General features: G+C 43.0%; 1 protein-coding gene and 1 pseudogene across 1 annotated transcript; one reads left to right on the top strand and one right to left on the bottom strand.

Annotated features, from left to right (window-relative positions):
• Positions 1-2755: 2755 nt before the first annotated feature.
• Positions 2756-9114, bottom strand: LOC128588738 (tripartite motif-containing protein 43-like). Its single transcript, XM_053595568.1, has 6 exons — positions 9060-9114; positions 8324-8419; positions 5515-5745; positions 4603-4625; positions 3985-4082; positions 2756-2961 (listed from the first exon to the last, which is right to left on the bottom strand). The coding sequence occupies exons 2-6, from the start codon at positions 8399-8401 to the stop codon at positions 2756-2758; spliced, it is 636 nt and encodes a 211-aa protein (XP_053451543.1). The 5' UTR covers positions 8402-8419; positions 9060-9114.
• A 4433-nt stretch (positions 9115-13547) lies between these two features.
• Positions 13548-16073, top strand: LOC128589141 (forkhead box protein K2-like; annotated as a pseudogene).
• The last annotated feature ends 208 nt before the right edge of the window (positions 16074-16281 follow it).

Below are 16281 nucleotides of genomic sequence, written 5' to 3'. Positions count from 1 at the left end.
TTTCTTATTTTTCCAAGTCATGTTAAATTAATCGTAATTTGCATTATTTATTATGTAAGTTTTGTTTCTTTATTTAGAAATGTCTTTCTAACATAAGGCTAAAATGATAGACACCTATTCACGTTTTTAAAACTCTAAACTTGCCCTTCACATTGAACTAAGTTGATTCATCTAAGGTGATTTTTGAGGCTATCAGGTCAGTATCTCAGCATATTTGCTGTGATCCACTTGCAGTACCTGACCGGTCAGTCATAAGCCAGCACTCACGCATCAGGTGAGCCTGAGCCTTCCTCTGTGGTTTCTGGGGTCTTCATTCTCCATCCCCACACCAAGGGACCATGGCTTAATTGCCACTGATATTTCAGAATACATATTTGATATTTGCACTCATAAAAGAACACTGCTCTAGCATTGCTGCTACTCACATCATGTACAACATTTATATGCATAAAGAAAGCCATTGGAGTCTTTTCATCATTCAATGGTATTTTTCAGAGAGGTAAGAAAATGCAACCAACTGGCTAAGGATGGTGGCTCACACCTGTAATCCCTCCCTGTGGGAGGCCAAGGCAGGAGAATTGCTTGAGTCCAGAAATTCTAGACAAGCCTTGGCAAACATAGTTAAACCGTCATCTCTACAAAAGTATGAAAGAAGGAAGGAAGGAAGGAAAGGAAGGAAGGAAGGAAGAATCTAACTATGACAGAATTGAATATTTGATTGCAATGTCTTCTCCAACTAATGTTTAAGAAAATAGATGGAACTCATGAATTCATTGTTCTGCTTATACCAGGACTGTTTTGGATACTGTGTTTTTCCTGTATTTTCTAAACTAAAGAAAGGAGATTTTCCCTTTATTATATGAAGTGAATGAGTCAAAATATAAAAGACCATGTGGATGTTCCATGAACACAATCTTTCACTGAAAATGATGAACTTATTTTCTGATTCCCCCAAATTCTCCCTCAGAAAACTTCATCTCACCTATTATATTTATATATATTTTTTTTTTCTTTTTTTGAGACAGAGTTTACTCCGTTGCCCTCTGTAGAGTGCTTGGCGTCACAGATCACAGCAACCTCTGGCTCCTGGGCTGAGGTGATTCTCTTGCCTCAGCCTCCCAGTAGCTGGGACTACTGGCGCCTGCCACAATGCCCGGCTATTTTTTGTTGCAGTTTGGCTGGGCCAGGTTTGAACCCGCCACCTCAGCTATATGGGGCTGGTGCCCTATTCACTGAGCCACAGGTGAGTGGCTATTATATTCTTTTCACTGAAAAATACACAATCACTTATATAGAATCAAATCAACTCGATGGATACCTAGGTCCGCAAGTAGAAGAAACGTACTGAGATTTGCCTCTGTACATCAGCCAAATCAATGTTTCTCAAATCATTATCGTTCATTACAATCCTCTGGAAGATTTGCTAAACCATGGATGGCTGTCCTCACCCATTGAGTGTCTCATTCAAGTGGTCTTGGGAGGAGCCCCGAATTTCCATTTCCAATAAGTTCCAGGTGATACCGATTCTGCTGGAGCTGGCAGCAAACCACTAGCCACAAACATTTATTCAATCCAGTTTGTCCTTAGCATTTTCTAACTGACTGGTTACACTGTATTTTAGCACTGCATGTGCTTTATAGCAATTTTTAATTTACTTTTGGTTTTGATTAATATTCTTGATCAGTATCTACAAAGTTTGGGATGCACGTTTTGTTTGAAATAAACTTTTTCTTGTAATGATGTAATTCCCTGAGGAATTGTACTCTATGTGCCCACTAGCAGAGATGATGGAACAACACGCTGTGAACTCACACTGTTGGAGGCAGCTTGCTTATACCTTTATTCACCTACACCTATTCACTCATCAAATATTTGTAAGTACTCACTATGTCCTGCACAGTATGTTACCTGCTGAGAATGGGGTCTGAATAGGAGATACAACCTGTATGTCTTCTAATTTACACTATTGAAAAACGACAAGCTCGTCTGTGTTTATACACAGAAAGACTGTCCTCCCTCTGAGGGTCAGTCGAAGTTTCACAGTGAAATAATTTTATCTCCTAAGGTGGACTGATGTATAGAATTTATTAGACTGACAGGAGTTAATATCAGGCTGATAAGAGCAGTGTGGCCAACCAGGTCTGTCCAGAATGTAGAAACTGTGTTCATTAAGGTGGAATCACACACCCAAAGATTTTCAGAACAGCAGGGAGCTCACAAACCACGTGAGCAAGCTGAGTGCAGTGCACGTTTAGGTAGCAGACCACAAGAGATGATTTCAATGTAAAGAAAATGGGACAACAGAATTTTGCGTTTTATACTGTTTTACTGAATAACAATAAAATGAGATTCCATGGCAGTACAAAACCTTCAAGACAATAAAGTAGGGTTGATTTTCTTCAGCTGAGAAGGGCTCCCCAGCACATGGAGGTCCCAGACCTGCAGTCAGGTTCCTGCCTCATCCCTGCTCATTTGTGTCCAGTGATAATGAAAGGCCTGACAGGGAAACACAAGGAGCCAGCGCGGCACTTCCATATGAGGGAACTCTTGGCAATGTTCACAAAACTCACACTCCCACTCTGCAAATCAAGATACACACCAACCCGGCCCACAGGTTTCTCTACAAACTGGGGAATCGCTGGGGAGGTTGTCCAGAGAGTGTACTGATTATCCTGCCTCACACATGCAAGAAGAAACATGTCCCCAGACACAAGCATTGTGCCAAGTCTGAGTATTGGGTAATCTCTAGAGACCCCTAGAGCCCAGTTCCAGAGTCGTCCACATCCAGCTCCCAGTAATACTTCCCAGCAGTGAAGACCTGGTCTCCCCAAGCAGCAAAATAGTTAGATTTCTCAGGATTCAAAGACTGATCTTGACTGTGAGATCTAAATGTGAAGTCTCTCAAATCGTCAAACAGCCTGATGTGCTGATTGCTTACTTCATTGTGGAAAGAAATCTCCACTGTGGAAAGAAGACAATAGTTCAGTCAACATCTATTTTACAAATAAATTATCTCTGAGATATGAATGTCTACCTGGATGGTCAGTGGAATAAATAGGCCAAGACAACCAAGAAGGCAGTTCTGGCAGAACTGTATCAATTCACAAGCTACCCATAAAAATGAAGCAGAAAGAAGGATCTAATCACAGTGGGGAGATTCCTTCAACTTCAGAGACTGTAGAGAAGGAGGCCATGCCTACCGCTCCCTGGTTACATTTCATGGCACATGGAATTCTGGAGCTATAATTCCATAGCAATAAACTTCCCTACATTTCCCTTCCTGCTTCCTGCTTTCTCAGAAGGATCCGAGACCTAGAGAAATGGTGATCACCCTGCCCATGTTACTGTAGGCTAGCTCCTGAGCACTTAAGCTAAATATGCCTGTGAGAACGTGACTTCCTACTAGGAATTCTGTGCCTTTCACTCCTAGTTTCCTGTTACACCTAATCTGCCACTCTGCCTCAGGCTTAGCACACCTGCCTTAGCCTTAGATGTGCCGCTCGGCTCTAGGTCCTGCCTCCTTAACCACTGACTTTCTTTCTGTTTATAAAATGCGGTCTGCATTTACTTAATTTATTCATGCATTTTTATGATAATTTCTATTGAAATTCCCATTATATGAAGTCCAATGTTTCAAAATTTTACAGGAAATATATTTTAAAATGAAACATCAGCATCACTAATCGCATTTAATAAGAGCTCAGAGGTACTGAACACATTCACAGTTCTGCACGATTCCATGCATTGACAAGCTCCCTAAGAATGATTCCAATTCTAATGGAGACCTTTTGCTTGATATTTTTTTCTCATTCTAGTTTTGCACCAGCTTCCTTTTACTGTAGTGCAATAAACACATGTCTATCCTGTTCACGGCATTACTTTCTCTCCTAAAGGAAAGACCAATGAAGAAGGAAACACTGGCTATAGGAAACATGATCAGAGTGGACTTGGGCATTCCCAGTCACACCGCAGGCTGACACTCACCCCGGTAGCGGCTGTATCTGTCCATCAGTCCAGTGATGGCTCTGATGCTGAGCTCTGGACGCACAGGCCGGGGCATGTGCAGCTGCACAGACTCACTCCTGGAAGAAGAAGGATTCAGATGATACTTTGGCTCCCAAACATTTCATCATGATGCTTAAGAGAGACATAAGTACACAACAGAAAAGACTTTCTCAAAGACTACTTCCGAATTATGCTTACCTCCACAAACTCCTTACAGGATTCTGCTATTCATGGGGTACCTTTCTTACTTTTCTCTTTGCTTAAATACTTTTACCTCATGACTCTCAGAGACACTTGCTTTTAACTACAATCCTAGGGAAATCTAGTCCACACCCCTGAAGATTTCTCTGAGTTTGATGCCTTCTGGCCACTTGTGAATTCAGCCCTTCAACATACCCCTCTGAGCCACCAGGCAGAGATCAAGACTAACTTATGGTAAAGGGAGTACAGGACATGGTATTCACAACAGCACACTAATGCTTGGTCACATAAACAATGTAATAGCTATAATGTAATATGTAATGGCTTCAATTGCTAGAAACAGCTTGATCTCTGTCCTAACCAGGTACCCCAGTTCACATTGAAGGTCTAACTTACCTCATCAGTAGGGCTCCCAAATCCTGTAAAGAGGGAAAAAAAGGACAAGTTAGATTCCTCAGACATTGGATGTTGTGCCTATCCAGGCTTAGGGTTTGGGAAAGTAAAGAAAATTACTCATCACAAACATTCCCTAAACCTTCTTATCAACCACGTCTCTTTTTCCTCTTAAAGGATGAGCCCAGTACAACCTGGTAACAGACTGAACTCTTGATGAATTCATAACCCTGAGGGTGACATGAAGAGAGAGAAGCTAATGGATAGGAACCACAGTCACCTCCTGCCACCATCCAATGTCTGTCAGGGGTTCTTGCTAGGGGTTATCCCCCAAGGCCAATGAATTAGGACAATTCAAATCTAGGACATCCACAGAGAATGAGGAAATCAGTGGGAGCTTGTGCCAGATAATTCTGTATTTTCCCTTACAGACAAAAATGGAGGGTGGCGCCTGTGGCTCAGTGAGTAAGGCGCCAGCCCCATATACCAAGGGTGGCAGGTTCAAACCTGACCCTGGACGAACTACAACAACAAAAAAAATAGCCGAGTGTTATGGCAGGCGCCTGTGGTCCCAGCTACTCGGGAGGCTGAGGCAAGAGAATCGTCTAAGCCCAGGAACTGGAGGTTGCTGAGAGGTGTGACGCCCTGGCACTCTACCAAAGGCAACGTAGTGAGACTGTCTAAACAAAAATAAACAAAAAATGACTCCCAACAAAGATGTGGAAATAAGGAGAAATATTCTGGGGACCAAAGTAATAATGGAGATTAACGTAGTAGCAGGGTGGCGCCTGTGGCTCAAGGAGTAGGGCGCTGGCCCCGTATACCAGAGGTGGTGGGTTCAAACCTGTCCCGGGCCAAAAACTGCAACAACAACAACAAAAAGATGTAGCCAGTGAGCTGAGGGCAAGTCCTGACCTGCAGCAGCTCCTCATCTGGTTTGTGGCACATGCCCACCAGTTCCTCGTGCATTTCCTTTAGTTGTTTCCGCTTTTGATTTATTTGGGCCACACTTCTCTTGAGTTGCTGAAGGATATTCCAGCTCTCCCTTTCCAGTTCCTCCAAGTGTTGTTCTTCTTCCTTATAGAGAACTGGGTGAAGCTCTGCATATTCGGTGCTGGTCATTTTTCTCACTAGAAGCACATATTCCTGTAAGGAGATAGAAATGGGTTACCCATGTCACATTCCAGGCCACCTTAACTTGCACGCACACCTCGCCTGTTTCTCTTTGGCTCTTGCCCTTCACCCATTAGCAGTGCACAGCTTAAATTCATATTGTCCAGCTGTCACAATCCACAATTCATCTCTTTATTTCCTTTCTTCCTTCCTTTTTTTTTTTCTTTGTTAATCATGACCAGTTTATTAGCCCACAGCCTAAATAAATCATTTTTAAATCCACCATGTGCTCCTTGGTCACGAGCACTCAGGAAGCATTATTTCTCATAGTAACCTTAGTTATTCTTTCTTTAAAGATGGAGGCTATTTGGAGCACATTGATTTTCATTGTTATGTGACCTTTTGACAGGAGTCATCTTTACTCACCTCTGATATTGGTAAAGATATGGGCATTATTTTTATTTTTCTGTCCTATCGATAAAGGTGTTTTTATTTCTGCTCCTATCACATCAATTACCATTCAAGCTTTCTATGTCCTCTATCATATCAAATATTGATATCAAATATCAAGGCTTTTATTCATTTTACTATAAAGATATGTCAGTATTATTTACACTGTCCTGTTTTTTGCTACCTAAGAAACAATTGGTGAAGTAATATATTTTAAAAATTTAGAATGTTTTTCTCTTCAATACACAAGATAAGTGCCCTGATTATACAACGTGTGCCTAGATGTAGCATCATCTTATGATTCAAACCACCACCCTCGACAAAGTATTTCTTTAGATTTTCTTAGTGGAGTTTACATTTAGTACTAAACATTCTTGGATAAAATTGATACTAATCATATTTACAATCATACTAAATAGCCTGTCATAGGCTTGAGGCAGATCACATATTTTTCAAGTAAACATTACGAATAAAAGTATAGCATCCAGTAATTTGAGAACTGAATTACATCAATATTCACTTTTGAATAAATTAAAATACTTTCAATAGAAAGCATCCATGAGTATATTAACAATTATACCTTTTAACATAAATGTCTAGTTAATTATTCAGTGTAAAATTCTGGGTAAAAGATACCAAAATTTTATGGGATACGCAATCTTTTTCCAATTATTTATTCCTTGGTATTTCATTAAGCAATGATAATTAGATAAAATTTTACCATACTGATCCCGGTTGTAGATTTTGGCATATAAAGGTAATATTGGTTGGGGGAAATATAACAAAGTTTTAATGAATGATTCATAAAATTGATGGCATTCATAGCTATGCTCTTTGATTTTATATCTCTGGTCTTTATATACCCATTGAGGCTGGGTGTGTGGCTTACACCTGTAATCCCAGCACTCTGAGTGGGTGGATTTCTGGAGGTCTCCAGTTCAAGACCTGCCTGAGGCAGAGCAAGATCTCATCTCTAAAAATATACAGGCACTGGAGTGTCACCTTCCCCAGTTACTTTCTTTAATACATATCCTCTCAAATCTGAAATCCAACATTCAAACAGTTGAAATTTAAGGTTTCTTATTAAAACTTTGTATGAGTTATTGTGATCTGTTTAACTCATTAGTCTCCCCACTCTTCAACCTGATTGTTTAAATTAGAAGAAATATTGTATATTACATATAGGATTAGAAGCCATCAGACAAGAACAACATATCTAAAATTTCTGAACCTAACCCCTTAAAAAGATTTCTATTCTCCTAATTTCCATGGTGCTCCTAAATATGACCTTGGGCCTCATATGGCCAGCCATTTTAAAAACAGGAATTCTAATTTCATTGCGTCTCCTCCTAATAATCACGTATTTGTTTTCTAAGTCCGCTGAGTATTTTTGCTTTGTTCTGTCCTTCTTTGTCAATCTCTCCACATGTTCTATGTTCTCCTACCAGTATCACTGTCTAGCTTCTGTGCAAACCGTTTTAACCATGGCAGGCACACTTCTAAAATTGCTGTTCATGCTTTTCCATCCCCAATGAAAGGCTTACAATACGCAATTACATACTCTGTATTTTCTAGAATTCATCTCCCACTTAAATCTTTGCCTGAGGCACCCATGGAATTTTTATCACCCATTTTCCTCTCTGAAATTACATTGATTTTAAATCAATATTGGGGAATTTGGGAAAGCTTGGTGGTTACTGAATTTCCTCAAACCCTGTGTGTGTGCCTCCTCCACCTCTCTTTGGGTAATTTTTGTGGTTGTTCTTACCTTAGGGTCTAGAAATCCTCAGAAAAATGTGACCCTCCATTGAAAAGCCCAACAGCAGGGTGTCCCAAAGGTCACCATATAAGCAAAATTCATATATTCATATTATATTTTATATTTTAATATTTTATATGACTTAATTTATACATATATGTATCTACACATAGAGAAATGTATTATAAAATTTTGTAACAAATGTTTTGCATATGAAGCTACATTTGGCTAAGATTTCTCATCTTCCCTATGTATGTGTCTTTAAGACAACCTGCATTTTTCCCATAAACCTATCAATTCATTGAATGTAAGAACTCATGGTTTCAGGTCACGGGTTTAATGGCTAATGTTGTAGCATGTCTGTCCCAAGCCAAATCTGATGGAAACATTTCCTGTACTTACAATCCAATGGTTAATCATTATTTGTTCCTCTCTCAGGTTTCTCTGATTTTCCTGGATCTTGTCCCATAAAGATCTCATTTGCTTTTCGAGTTTAGCCTGCCAGAAAGATACAAATGTAAGCAGTAGAAAAACAAACAGTATAGAATTCTGACCCCGACTGATGCAGAGAGTCAAGGGATGTTCAATAAAAGTATGTTGGGAAGAGCAGCAGGATTATTTTGTACTTTTACTCTGCATAACTTTCTATATTAGAAGATTTCAGACTGCAGCCCACATGTAATGTAACCACTATCAAGGCAAAACAAATAAATATTTGATATATTTGGGGAAGTTTCAGGTAAGCATCCTGCCTCATGATGTCCATCTACAACTGCTTTTCAAATGCCCATTCCAATGTACTTAAAGCTAACATGTTTGTCAAGTTTTGGTAAATGTGTTTCCAATACAAAACTTTCTTTACATAGTTTTCATAGTCAATGATCTCTGAACATGAGAGCTTTCTGTTGATGTTTGCATAATCCTCTTAATGAAAACAATAATCAATTCACATTATCATCCTTCTATTGGAATGCTAACCTCATGGAGGCGGCTATATGTATAGCTGTTAGGCATATACCAGTACATGTTAGGCATGGTAAAGAACGGAAAACTCTTCCTCATGATCTTCATCTTCCTTCTACCCTCTTTAATTCTACCACCCTCCAGCTCTCAGCGTGATCTCAGAAGCATCCCTTACCCGCTGGTCCGCAGCTGCCCCTTCAGTGGGACAGTGTCTGTGAGCCCCGTGCTCCTGGGAGAGCAGAGCGAACACAGCAGGCTCCTGTCCACTTCACAGAACATCTTCTTCTCCTTGTGGGTTCCACACATTTGTTCCTCAGAGCTCAGGAATTGCCAGAGACTGGCTTTTCTGGCAACAGACACCAGATTCTTCAGAACAATATTGGTTTTGAACTTTCTCTGCCGTGATGGTTCTCTGCACTCTGGGCAGTGGGCAGGATTTGGGGCTCCTTCCCAGGAGAGAGAAAGGCAGGGCCTGCAAAAGCTGTGTCCACAGCCTATGGTGACTGGGTCTATAAGGTAGTGCAGGCAGATGGCACAGGTGATTTCCCTCTGGAAGGCTTGCAGTATATCTAGGTCCATGTTACTAAAGAAAGAAAATTAGAATTTATTCTTCTGCCCTAAAGAAGCAAAAGTCTAACCAAAAATACACTCACATGTTGACTGAATAATAAACTCCTATCTAGAGCAGAATAGGCTTTCCTTTGCATGACACAAATGGGAAACTGAGGCACAAACACATTTCTCAAGCTTTGTAGATAACTGGTTGGGTACTTATCTAACATGTATCTACCTTACCAAACCGTTTCTCCTCTAGAAATGTACCAGTTTTCAGCTGGGCGCCGATAACTTAGTGATTAGGGCACCAGCCACATGCACCAGGGCTGGTAAATCGAATCCAGCCTGGGTCTGTTAAAATTGAATCTGGCCGAGGCCTGGTAAAAGAAAAAAAAAAAAATAGCTGGGCATTGTAGCAGGCACGTGTAGCCCCAGTAACTCAGGAGGCTGAGGCAAGAGAATCACTTCAGCTCAAGAGTTGGAGGTTGCTGTAAGCTATGATGCCCATGGTTTTATCACCTATTTTCCTCTCTGACATCAGATTGATTTTGAATCAATATTGAGAAATTTGGCAAAGCCCCGTGGTTACTGAATTTCCAAAGTGAGACTCTGTCTCAATTTAAAAAAAAAGAAAGAAAGAAAAAAGAAAAGAAATGTGCACGTTTTGTGCTGTATTACTTTCCTTTAAGTTGCTCAAACTACAGGAGCTTAACCCAATCTGTACCTCCAGGAGTTTGGTCTGCAGGGAATCAGTCAATTCTCATTGCCAGTCATTGACTTGACAATGGAAGTAGGGGCTGAGATTTGATCTCAGTTAATTGTTAGAATCCCCCTACCATGACACGTCTCCAACATCACTCTAAAGTAAGTGTTAAGGTTTCAGATCTAAATTAAAATCAGCTAACCAAGCACCTTTTATTCTCTAAACAACAATTTAATTCAATCAGCAATTATTTTCTGGTACATTTCCTCTTCCAAGCCCTATGTCTCAATCAACTCAAAGATATGCTGCTGACTACAATGTCCTTATCAATAGATAGGAAATGTTTCACAAAAAGAAAAAAAATTATAAAATGCAATAATGTAGAGAATGCCACTGTGTCTTGTGTGTCTCACTTATGAGGTAGAAAATACCTTGCAGCTAACCAATTGATAAAAATGAATAAGAAAAATGTATATACAACATGTTTATAAAACAAATTTTCTCCATTGATGTCTTTTGTTGTCTCTAACAGATTCCCTCCCAAAATCAACTTTTGAATACAGGAGACAAACTTAACTTTGTAAAATTGGATCATATTTCGACCAGTCTCTTTTTATATAAATACCCTAAGTTGTTGAATCTGTTCTATCTTTATTATCTATATCTTGCATACAAATTGAATATCTAGAGCCTGCTTGATGGAGAAAAACCAAAGTGATAATGGTGGGCAACTAAGAATAACAAGAGAAACATAAAGATAGGATTGGGAGGAGTGGTGCAGCCATGCTCATCACCAGCCTCAAGCAAAGAAACCAGCTTTAAAGTTCTTTGTGCAGAGACAGTGTAACCAAGGAAAAATATCTTCAACTTTATGGGCTTCTGTAGGTGCTAAGGAAAAGGTTACAAAGAAGGGAATGAAAAAACAATCTAGTCCATGACAATTGTTTCATCAGAAGACTTCCGTAGTGTGAAGTAAAAGGTAAAAGTTTCCTGGGAGAGGATGAAAAACAAGGTGAAGAAAAACATGTTGTTCTTGAAGGATGAGGGCAGCTGGGGGTCATTCTTAGAATGTTTCCAAGTCGTGGGGGCATCCACCACCTCATGACTGTTCTCCACCACAGACCAGTAAATACACCATTGAAATGAGATCTTCCAGGTCTTTGAAAAACACCAGGCATACTTTCACATTGAGAAGAAATAATAAATATCATGTAATAAAATTCATTGTACAATAAAACTGGAGTTCTCTTTTCTATAGTAGATAAATACAGAGAGCATTCTCATTACTGAGGTTCCTTCATGATCACTAATATCATCTTTTTCAGTGCCTAAACATTTACTCATTTTTAGTACTTAAGTTTATAAATGGAAGCTTCTAAAGTGACAATATTGCCACTGTCAAGAGCAATATTTTCCTAAGAAAGTTATCACTTATTTGAATATCTCTTCTATGCGTACATGAAGCACCACTTATAAAGTAGTATGTAATATATGTATGCATGTATAACATATTTCTAGAATAAAATGTTCCTGGCCAGTCTCTGCAAACATAGCTCAGTGTTTAGGGTACTGGCCACATGCACCTGGGCAAGTGGGTTTAAACATGGCCCGAGCCTACTAAAACAAAAATGGCAACAGCAGCGGGAAAAAAAAAAAAAAAGAAAGGAAAAGAAAAAGGCAGGTGCCTGTAGTCCCAGCTACTTGGGAGGCTGAAGCAAGAGAATTGCTTAAGCCCAAGAGTTTGAGGTTGCTGTGAGCTGCAAACACCACAGAACTCTACCAAGGGTGACATAGTGAGAGTCTATCTCAAAAACAAAAAAAGAAAGAAAAATAAAAAAGGAAAAAATATTCCTAGCCAATTTGTAGAATCTACAAAAAGCACAAAATTATAAGTCATCTGGCAACCTATCTTTGAATATTACCAGGTAAACAATGAAGACATACCTAAAATAATACAGAAAAATCATCATATGAATTAAAAATTAGTAAGATGACTTTATAAAATAGTTTATCTTTCAACTAGAGTATAGGAGTCATTTTTACTAACTGAGCACAATCACTCCATAAAAACAATTTCAATTGACTGATCTGCAAATTAAAATTACACTATTTATTTCAGTGATAGAAAGTAGTAGGGACTCATGCAGATCAGGTACTCACCTAATGACTCTATCTGTGACCTCACCAGTGCTTGCTGGAGCAGTATGAAGTCAGGTTAGGATCAGGACCTCACAGGGCAGGGGTAGTAGCTTTCAGAAGTGTGCGAGTCCAAGTGAGCTCCCAACTCAACTCTGCCTGTTATGGAGAAGAATGAGCTTGACTCCTTGACAGTCTCTAATTTATAGGACCTCTGAGGACCACACCCATAATGTCAAAGTGATTATCAAAGTGATTACTACTCATCAGATAGGTGGGTGTTAGTATGGGCGATTAGGTTTCCCGGAGACAAAAGGAAAGATTGATTTATCACCTTGGATATCTCCGGAAACAAATTTCTACCAACGTCATCTCATCAAGAATCACATATTTTTGCAACAAATAAACTCCCTACTGGTGATTTAGTATCTAAAAAATGATTTCTGGATTGGTAGCTTTAATTATTAACTTATAACAAAAAACGGAAAGAAAAAAAATTTTTCAACAGTTAGTAATTTTGTCAAATGTCTAAGAAACATTGATGATGATGTGCCTGAGGGTGACTTCACATGTATTTGTTACTGTAGGAAGTGTTTTATTTTTTATATTGATTTATTTTTGTATTGTAATGTAAAATTGTAATGTGAGAACAATTTTGGCCCTTACTTCAGAACACAGATTTCTCCTGCTCCTGAAACTCCAGATAATGTTGCCTAAGGGTTTCTCCCAGAGCGTAATACAGAATTCTTTGCCAGGCACCCCCCCAACCCCATGTCAGAGGGAAGGAATGCCAGGAAATTGCTGGGAAGCCAGAAGCAGGGTGCCCCTGGGTCTGAGCAGGGAAGAGAAGTTATGTGGAGGTTAATCAGAATTTATTTCTACCCCAGAATATAATATGATGGGAGCCTTTTCCCCAACTCATTTAGTTCACTTCCTATGGGGTGGGAAGAGATGACACATTGGAGCCTTAAGGAAAACCCTTCTCCTGACAATTCCCTCCAAACATCTTCCATGTTGTCTGAGAGAGCCAAACTGGATTCTGAAGCAGCATCTCAGATCTGTGCACAAGAGTTTTTAGGCAACTGCCTTGGCTTCACAGAGAAAATTGGGACAGTGGGATGATACACGAAGGCTCTGAGGACCTAGAGGAAGGAAGGCCTGGCTCTGCCTCGCTGACCAGAGGCCTCGCTGTGGAGCTCGGCCGGGCGCCTGGGCCTCCACCTCCCACCCGCACCTGTGCCAAGCAGCGGCAGGCCCTCACAAAGGCCAATGGCTGCGGCAGCGGTGGCGCTTTCGGGCGTGGGTCCCCCACTGGCGGGCAACGCGGCCGGGGCAGCAGGTCCCCACAGGCGGCTGGGTCGTGGCACGACTGGAGGGCCGCGAGTTCGAGTATCTGATGAAGGAGCGCTCCGTGACCCTCCGGTGCAACTCGTGGCAGGGCTCCACGGACGTGAGTATGGGGGCTGGAGCTTCATCTCCCTGTGCCACCTCGAGATCTTCACGCCCAGAGTTGCTGGCCGCACAGCCCAGGCTGGACACTGGCGGCTACTTCTACCTGCACTGCCTCTGCAAGAACAGCCTGTGCGTGGACTGCTGTTCCAGAGGCACATGGTGCCTGGCAGCTGCTGCCTCCCATGTGCAGGTTCAGGTTGCCGAGCACTAACGTCAAGATCACATTCACCGCCCTGTGCAGCGACAAGAGGGAGAAGCAGAAAGTGCCGAGTCCCCAGTGAAGGCTGGTCAGCCGCCCATCTTGCCCTGACCATCAACATTCCAGACACCGTGGCCCCTCCCCTCCCCCACGGGGGCCATCGTTGCTGCCAACTCCTGCCCATCCAGCCCACGGAGCAGGGTGTTCAGGGTACAAAGTGAGCCGAGTGATGCCACCTGACCTCAATTTAATGGCCGAAAACTCGCAGCCAGAACATGAGAAGGCAGCTTCCGGAGGAGAAAGCCCAAAGGGTGGCTCAAAGCCACCTTATTCCTGTGCACAGTTGATAGTACAAGCAATTAGGATGGCTCCTGATAAACAACTTACCCTAAATGGAATTACACGCACATCACAAAAATTTACCCCCAGTACAGGACTGCGGACAAGGGCTGCCAGAATTCAATTCGCTACAATCTCTCTCTGAATCGTTACTTCATCAAAGTAGCACGTTCCCAGGAAGAACCAGGCAAAAGCTGGTTCTGGAGGATAGATCCTGTCTCTGAAAGCAAATCAATAGAGCAGGCTTTTAGGAAAAGACGGCCTAGGGGCGTGCCTTGCTTTAGAACCACCGCTCTCTTCTAGGAGCGCCCGGCTTGTCCCAGTCACACTGGGGCGCCTGTGCTCACTCCAGCAGCACCCAGACCCCCGCAGCCTGTCCAGGGAAGGTTCGCCCACACCCTGGAGCCTGAGCCTGGTGCCTGACAGCCCAAACTCGCTGACATCCAGGAAGCTCGGTGTGCCCAGAGCCACCATGGTCACCTCTGCCCAGCCAGCCAGTCCTCATTGCTGTTCAGCGACAGCTGCCACAGACCATTTAAGGCCGCCCCTTACACGGTTGCAGCCCCAGTGACCACTCCGACCTCCCAGCCGCCCGTTGTGCGGACAGTTCACGTGGTCCACCAGTTACTAGCAGTGTTGGTCACCAGTGTGGCTGGACTTGCCCCAGCAAACACTTACACTGTTTTGGGACAAGCTGTGGTCACTCAGGTGGCTGTGCTGCCCCCCACAACATCGGAGCCGGGGGGAGAACGGCCATGACAGGGAAGTGAAAGTAGAAATTATTCCCGCATCTAGCCATGCCACACTAGGCGCTGCCAGCCAGATCATTCAGCCCTCACAGACCACCCGTGTCCAGCCAGATCATTCAGCCCTCACAGACCACCCATGTCCAGCCAGATCATTCAGCCCTCACAGACCACCCGTGTCCAGCCAGATCATTCAGCCCTCACAGACCACCCGTGTCCAGCCAGATCATTCAGCCCTCACAGACCACCCGTGTCCAGCCAGATCATTCAGCCCTCACAGACCACCCGTGTCCAGCCAGATCATTCAGCCCTCACAGACCACCCGTGTCCAGCCAGATCATTCAGCCCTCACAGACCACCCGTGTCCAGCCAGATCATTCAGCCCTCACAGACCACCCATGTCCAGCCAGATCATTCAGCCCTCACAGACCACCCGTGTCCAGCCAGATCATTCAGCCCTCACAGACCACCCGTGTCCAGACAGATCATTCAGCCCTCACAGACCACCCGTGTCCAGCCAGATCATTCAGCCCTCACAGACCACCCGTGTCCAGCCAGATCATTCAGCCCTCACAGACCACCCGTGTCCAGCCAGATCATTCAGCCCTCACAGACCACCCGTGTCCAGCCAGATCATTCAGCCCTCACAGACCACCCGTGTCCAGCCAGATCATTCAGCCCTCACAGACCACCCGTGTCCAGCCAGATCATTCAGCCCTCACAGACCACCCATGTCCAGACGGTCAACATAGCACAACAGGAGCCTCTAGGTCAACACCAGCAACCAATAAAATCTGTAACACAAAATGGTACTCACGTGGTACCAATCCCCAGTGCAGTCCACGGTCAGGTGGACCATGGGGCAGCGAGCCCTCCGCATGCTGGCAGCCCATTGTCAGCATCAGCCTCCCTGCCCCGTCCACAAAGCGCCAGAATGGCAACCAGCCAGAGCAGCCAGAGCAGCAGCGGCTGAAAATGGAGGACAGCGAGAGTATGGTCATGGCCCTGAGCACGGCCACGCCACTGGCAGCTGCGAGGGAGAAGGGCATCCAAAACTAGCGTCTGGGAGAGTTTTCTGACTTCAAAGATACCAACGTTGTGGTGCAAAAAGGAGACATTGCCTCTCACCTACGCTCAGAGCGCATCCCCTAGCCTAGCCCAGCCCATGGAATGATTTACTTTTGCCTGTCTTGTTAAAGTTCAGAGGGAGCTACTCTGTGACAGCTGCAGATGTCCCCTGGTGGAGCGGTTGCCTGAAGGATTCCAG

This window comes from Nycticebus coucang, chromosome 6, assembly GCF_027406575.1.
Source record: "Nycticebus coucang isolate mNycCou1 chromosome 6, mNycCou1.pri, whole genome shotgun sequence".
Classification (NCBI taxonomy): Eukaryota; Metazoa; Chordata; class Mammalia; order Primates; family Lorisidae; genus Nycticebus; species Nycticebus coucang.
Note: the sequence above shows the minus strand (reverse complement) of the source record. Positions and strands in the feature narration are given on the sequence as shown.

Coding starts and splice junctions, on each gene's coding strand:
- LOC128588738 (XM_053595568.1), bottom strand. CDS start 8,401: ATGAGATCTTTATGGGACAAGATCCAGGAAAATCAGAGAAACCTGAGA. Junction 5,746..8,323: donor TAATGATTAACCATTGGATT/GTAAGTACAGGA, acceptor ATCTCCTTACAG/GAATATGTGCTTCTAGTGAG. Junction 4,626..5,514: donor CAGATGAGGAGCTGCTGCAG/GTCAGGACTTGC, acceptor CCCTCTTTACAG/GATTTGGGAGCCCTACTGAT.